The sequence below is a fragment of the Natator depressus genome, chromosome 1, assembly GCF_965152275.1.
Source record: "Natator depressus isolate rNatDep1 chromosome 1, rNatDep2.hap1, whole genome shotgun sequence".
In the NCBI taxonomy this organism is placed as follows: Eukaryota; Metazoa; Chordata; order Testudines; family Cheloniidae; genus Natator; species Natator depressus.
This window is the reverse complement of record NC_134234.1, coordinates 7,213,140-7,220,315: the sequence shown is the minus strand read 5'-3', so window position 1 is coordinate 7,220,315 and position 7,176 is coordinate 7,213,140. Positions and strand designations below refer to the sequence as shown.

Sequence of the window (7,176 nt, the reverse complement as noted above, 5' to 3'; positions counted from 1 at the left end):
GTCATAAATATAAAGGGAAGGGCAAACCCCTTTAAAATCCCTCCTGGCCAGAGGAAAAATCCTCTCACCTGTAAAGGGTGAAGAAGCTAAAGGTAACCTCGCTGGCACCTGACCAAAATGACCAATGAGGAGACAAGATACTTCCAAAAGCTTGGAGGAGGGGAAAAAACAAAGGGTTTGTGTCTGTCTGTGTGATGCTTTTGCTGGAGACAGAACAGGCATGGAGTCTTAGAACTTAGTAAGCAATCTAGCTAGGTATGTGTTAGATTATGATTTCTTTAAATGGCTGAGAAAATAGCTGTGCTGAATAGAATGAATATTCCTGTCTGTGTGTCTTTTTTGTAACTTAAGGTTTTGCCTAGAGGGATTCTCTATGTTTTGAATCCAATTACCCTGTAAGGTATTCACCATCCTTATTTTACAGAGGTGATTCTTTTCTTTTTACTACTATTAAAAATCTTCTTGTAAGGAAACTGAATGCTTTTTCATTGTTCTAAGATCCAAGGGTTTGGGTCTGTGTTCACCTATGCAAATTGGTGAGGATTTTTACCAAACCTTCCCCAGGAAGTGGGGTGGAAGTGTTGGGAGGATTTTGGGGGGAAAGACGTTTCTAAACTACGTTTTTTGAGGAACCCAGATAAAGTTTGGTGGTGGCAGTGGAAATCCAAGGACAAAGGGTAAAATAATTTTGTACCTTGGGGAAGTTTAAACCTAAGCTGGTAAAAGAAAGCTGAGGAGGTTTTCATGCAGGTCCCCACATCTGTACCCTAAAGTTCAGAGTGGAGAAGGAACCTTGACAAAGGACTACAGGTCTTATCCAGTCTGGCAATGCCTATCTTCCTATTGGTGCTATAAATCCAAAACTATGTTTTTGCTGATCTTCCTTCAACTCCAGGGAGTCTCTAGAATTCCACTCAGAGCAGAATGATGTCTCAATAAATATCATTTAGTCTCCTGTTCTTTTTCCTTCTAGGAAGAAAAGTTCAAAATTCATCGGATATGCCAGTCCATTATGTCAGCTGTCAATGAAACCAAATTCAACCCTGCAGTTTTCTATCTCACCAGGATACCTGGGAAGGAACACGTCCATTTCTGGATCTCTATCCCCTTCTGCTTAGTGTATGTTACTTCAATAGTAGGAAATTCACTCATTCTGTTTGTTATAAAAACAGATCCAAGCCTCCATGAGCCCATGTACATTTTACTTTCCATGTTGGCCATCACAGACCTTGGCATATTGATAACCACCATACCGACGATACTGGGCATATACTTGTTTAACTCTAGGGAAATCAGCCTCAATGCTTGTTTTACCCAGATGTTCTTTATCCACTTTCTTGCAAAAATTGAATCCGCCATGCTCTTGATGATGGCCTTTGACCGCTTCATTGCAATCTGTAACCCACTGAGATATGCTTCCATCTTAACCCTGCCGAGAATAGCCAAGATGGGGTTAGTGTTTGTGCTAAGAGGTGTGGCCGTAGCATTACCATTCCCCTTACTCCTGAAACAGTTCCAATACTGTCAAACCAACGTCCTCTCCCATTCCTACTGTCTGCACCAGGACATCATGAAGTTGGCATGTGCGGACATCACAGTCAATAACATCTATGGCTTGTTTGTTACACTCATAACGGTGTGGTTGGACTCTCTGCTCATCTTCCTCTCTTACGTGATGATCCTCAAAACAGTGCTGAGCATCACCTCCCACATGGAGTGCCTCAGGGCCTTGAACACCTGTGTCTCCCACCTCTGCGCTGTCCTGGTTTTCTACATGCCAGAATTCAGCCTGACCGTCATACACAGATTCTGGAAGAGCTCTTCTCCCTTGCTTCAAATTCTCCTGGGCTACATCTACTTGCTGGGCCCGCCCCTGATTAATCCAGTAGTGTACAGCGTGAAAAGCAAACACCTTCGTGCAAGGATAATTAGGGTGTTTGTCAAATGAATAGTCAGTTGATGATACAGGAGTTAAGAAAAACAGGCCGTGGCCACCTATTCAATCTTGGACCCTTACGTGTGAGTCTAGGGCCAAGTCTACACGATCTCCGATTGCTCTGCTGTCGACTCCGGAACTCCACCAGGGCTAGAGGCGGAAGCGGAGTCAACAGGGGAGCGGCGGCCATCGATCCAACACTGCGAGGACGCGAAGTAAGTGATTCTAAGTCGATCTAAGATACGTCAACTTCAGCTATGCTATTCTCGTAGCTAAAGTTGCGTAATTTAGATCGATTCCGCCCCCCCAGCATAGACCAGGCCTAGAAGAGCTACTAATTTCCACTCTTTAGAGAGAAGTTCAGATGGGGTGTAAGACACGGAGCAATGGAAGTGGGGCTGTTCCCACTCGCTGGTCAGAGAGGACAGGGCACTGGGGGAAGGAGACCAAGGCAGGAAGCAGCATTTACAAAGTGACTGTGCTCGTGGAGAGCCAGGGGACTGGTGAGATGTTGGCCCATAAAGAGCCGTATCAGTGGCTGTTCCAACGTCAGAATTCCGGTCAATACAGTGAATCAAGAGAAGGGGTGTGGAGGCTGTTTCCCATTACACCTGGCCTGTCAAACTGTGCAAATCATACAATCATAGAATCATAGAATATCAGGGTTGGAAGGAACCTCAGGAGGTCATCTAGTCCAACTCCCTGCTCAAAGCAGGACCAATCCCCAACTAAATCATCTGAGCCAGGGCTTTGTCAAGCCTGACCTTAAAAACTTTGAAGGAAGGAGATTCCACCACCTCCCTAGGGAACGCATTCCAGTGTTTCATAACCCTCCTAGTGAAAAAGTTTTTCCTAATATCCAACCTAAACCTCCCCCACTGCAACTTGAGACCATTACTCCTTGCTCTGTCATCAGCTACCACTGAGAACAGTCTAGATCCATCCTCTTTGGAACCCCTTTTCAAGTAGTTGAAAGCAGCTATCAAATCCCCCCTCATTCTTCTCTTCCACAGATTAAACAATCCCAGTTCCCTCAGCCTCTTCTCATAAGTCATATGTTCCAGTCCCCTAATCATTTTTGTTGCCCTCCGCTGGACTCTTTCCAATTTTTCCACATCCTTCTTATAGTGTGGGACCCAAAACTGGACACATGACTCCAAATGAGGCCTCACCAATGTTGAATAGAGGGGAACGATCAAGTCCCTCGATCTGCTGGCAATGCCCCTACATATACATCCCAAAATGCCATTGGCCTTCTTGGCTACAAGGGCACACTGTTGACTCATATCCAGCTTCTCGTCCACTGTAACCCCTAGGTCCTTTTCTGCAGAACTGCTGCCGAGCCATTCAGTCCCTAGTCTGTAGCGGTGCTTGGGATTCTTCCGTCCTAAGTGCAGGACTCTGCATTGGTCCTTGTTGAACCTCATCAGATTTCTTTTGGCCCAATCCCCTAATTTATCCAGGGCCCTCTGTATCCTATCCCTACCCTCCAGAGTATCTACCTCTCCTCCCAGTTTAGTGACATCTGCAAACTTGCTCAGGTCTTGCAGAGCTCTTCTGCAATCACAGTCCTGGTCCTTCCTGAGCGTTCTGCATGATCTATGTGCCAGCTATGGACAGGGGCTATTCAAGCGACACAGTCCCGCACCCTTCCCCCATGCCCCATGCCAGTGCTTGGGACTGAGTCGTATCAGAGACATGATTAACACAGGCGCCCCAGGAGAAGCCATTCAGGTAACATCCCCCACCCCTTATCGATGGCTCTGCACACAGAAGCATATTTCCTATGACTCCTCCCCTCTGTTTGTGCTGCCCCAGCAATGCAAAGGGGTAGAAACAGGCCTCAGGTCTCCAACAGAGTCACGGCGATCTCCTGTCTCAGCCCAGCCCATTCAGTGTAGGGTGAGCACCTTCTCAAAAGCCAAAATCAGGACACAGGCAGGAGCCCTGTCCCCTACATGGCCTCACCCCTGGCCCTCTTCTTCCCCCTGAACTCCCACCTCCTGGTCCTCCTCTTTCCCCAAGCCTCATCCACTGACTAGGCTGGACATCACAGACAGGCCATGGTAAGAAGAGCCCAGGGAGCAAGTGGTGCTCTGGGGAACCCCAGACCCTCCACCTGCCCGCTAACTTGGGGCATGGCCTCATAGCGGGTGTGGGGGGAGCTAAGGACCTCCTCTTCCCCCTAACTGTGAAAAGGGTGGTGCTGCCCATGAGCCTTCGGCAGGCATGGATCGGCATGGCAGGTAATTCAGGACAAATGCTGTTCTAAAGTCATTCAACCCACACTAAGACTTGAACTCTGTATTTCGGGACTCTCCTGCACAACTGGGGATGGGCAGTCCACCCTAATTCACCACTCCTTTTGCCCCACCACCACAGCCAGAGCCAGAGTAGTGAGCCCCCCTCTCCCAGAGCAGCCCAGAGCTTCCACACACCGCATGGCTGAACCAATGATCCCCCCAACCCACCCGCAATGTTGGAGGAGCACTGGGCTGTCTGGAGCACTGCCAGCCATGCCGAGCTTACTCTCCTGAGTCCCCAAGACAGCCACCTATATTAATGAGCTTGTGTTGTACTCCTGTGCAATGCAAAATGGTATAATTTTGGGTTTATACTCCAGTAAGGGAGCAAAGGCTGGGGATTTGGGAAATTGTCTGTTGTCTCCAGCCTGTCCTTGAGTGGCTCGCTAAAGCACTCAGGCAGCTCAATTGGGTGTGTGGCGCCACCTACCGTTGTGTTGGGTGATAACAAGGCTTGAAGAGGCTGTCTTTGTCACCAACAAAGCAGTGTACGATTGGCCAGCCATGCTGGAGTGTTGAGCGGCACAGGGGTTCCCACAGCACCGAGACTAAACTCTGTGGGTGACAATCTGTCACAGCGGTCTGTGTGTCTCACCTTCCTGGTTTCATCAGTAATCTCCATGGAGTGCAGCGAGATTCCTGAAGAAGCTGAGTAGCACATATTGCCTCCTCAGCTACCCTGGAAGCTGCATGGCACATAAGAATAAAAAGTTCCCTGTGCGAGCACTGCAACTGGCAGCGAGTGGTCACAGCAGCACCAGGGAGGCTGAGCCTGTCCAGGCCTATATCCACCACTGGCACTGCCCCCCGTTCAGTCTTTGTTCCTCAGGTGTTTCCAGGAGTTCCCTTGTGTAGGGCGTGAGGCCAAGAGATGGTGCTATTCCCCAGCTTAGATAGTGGAAAAATACAGCTAACCACAATGGAGTTCAGTGTCATGTGGTCTGGTCACATGCTGTCAAAGCTGAATCCCCACTCTGTCAGTCCGAGTGCAGAAGGTGGGGGCCCACAAGGAGTCTAAAAAATAATACTGGCCACTCCAGGCTTGTAGTACAAAGGTTACAGCTTTTCTCTGACCGTGGCTTGGTAATTGCTGCCACCACCCAAATGCAAAACAACAAAAACAAAATAAAAAAACTTGGACCTAGGAAGGAGCACTTGGGAATTCCTCTCTGTGGGGGACCCGCAAGACCTCCCCCCTCTGCCCCCTGGGGAAGACCTGAAAAAGAAAACAAAGAAAATTAGCTGTTGCTACCTGCTAATCAAACAGCATGTGCACAAACCTCTTAGGACACCAAAAATCCAGTCCTCTTCTTAAAAAAGGGAAATTTTATTAAAACCAAAGAGGAAGAAAAATACATCCAGAACTAAGGCTTTTGCTAGATTTGAAAAGAGCAATTCCAAATATTAAGCACCCAAAATAGCTTTCTTGGGGGTTCAGCTTAAAGGTTACAAGCAAACAAAACGATCTGGGGTTAGCACAGAGGAGATCCAAAAGCCAAAACAAAGAAATAAACCTAATCGCGTCTATTTAACCATGCCCTGTCCCATGATTTCTTCTAGGTATGGAAGATGAATTTTCATACCTGGTTCAAGCCTTACACAGCATTGCTGGTCCCTGTCTCCTTCTCCAGAGAACAACAGACAAAGGGAAAGTTTCTTTCCCAATTTGAAAAGTTCTAGCCTTCCCATTGGCTCTTTTGGTTAGGTGCCCACTCCTTTTGTTTTACCTGTGGGCTTGTTCACCCTTTACAGGTAAAGCAAAGAGAGAACAGACACCAAGAGGGATTTTACAGCTAACTGCCTGTCTGGGTGTTCATAAAAGGGAGTTACCCCCTCCACACACACACCTTCATTTATCACATGCCCCCCAAATCACAGACAGTCCTGGCCAGCTTGGTTCAGGTCAGGTCCACGCTGGCTGGGATTTCTTCCTGGATGTTTAAGAGAGAGAATTAATAAGTTACATGCACCGCTAATTTTACTAATAATTATATGAACAACTAAACAGTACTTTTTACATTTTAAGGACTACAATGCCTTAGAATGCAGGGATATTTTTACCCGGCTGATTCAGGGAAACCTTCCTGGGAGAGTGCATCAACCACTTTGTTAGCAGCTCCTGAAATGTGTTGTATCTCAACATCAAAGTGTTGAATAGCTAAACTGCACCGAAGATGATTTTTGTTCGTCTCTCTGACTGTGTGAAGCCACTTCAGCGCAGCATGGTCAGTCTGCAGTTGGAAGCGCAGTCCCCAAAGGTATGGGCGTAGCTTCTCCAGAGCATACACAATGGCGTAACCTTCTTTTTCGAAGAGTGACCAGTGGCTTTGCCTCTCAGAAAGATCTTTTGCTGAGAAACACGGCAGGATGGAATTGTTGATGTGGTCCTTATTGCATTTAAACTCCTCCTACACCATGCTCGGAGGCATCTGTGATTCCCCATGAATCTGAGAATATAGCCACATCGTCAAGGTAGGTGACTGCAAATTCTCCAAATCCAGCCAGAAGGTTATATACCAATTTCTGGAAGGTGGAGGGTGCATTTCACAGTCCAAAAGGGAGCTACCCCCGACACAGAAACTTCATTTATCTCACATGCCCTTGCATGCCCGACTGAGTCATAGGAGCCATTACAAATAGGCTGTCTGGAACATTCTCAGGAAGGCTCACCTGGTGAGGGATAAACTTCTCGTAAGGCCTATTGTTTCCCCTAATGGCCCAGTACCCTGAACCGGCCCTTCACAGCTAGCTATCTTCAATGGAAATGTTCTACCTGGTGGTTGTCAAGCCAGTGTAACCACATTTAGAACATAGATACATAGTCTATATTCATAAGTTCAGATATAAAAATGATACATGCACACAAATAGGATCATCATATTCTGGAAACCATAACTTTTTCATAGACACCTCACAGGCTATATTTTGTAGAAGATA

General features: G+C 47.2%; 1 protein-coding gene across 1 annotated transcript; it reads left to right on the top strand.

Annotated features, from left to right (window-relative positions):
- The first annotated feature begins 1,012 nt into the window (after positions 1-1,012).
- Positions 1,013-1,948, top strand: LOC141980752 (olfactory receptor 51G1-like). The gene has a single exon (XM_074942319.1). It carries the CDS (start codon positions 1,013-1,015, stop codon positions 1,946-1,948), a length of 936 nt encoding a protein of 311 aa, XP_074798420.1.
- Positions 1,949-7,176: the final 5,228 nt, after the last annotated feature.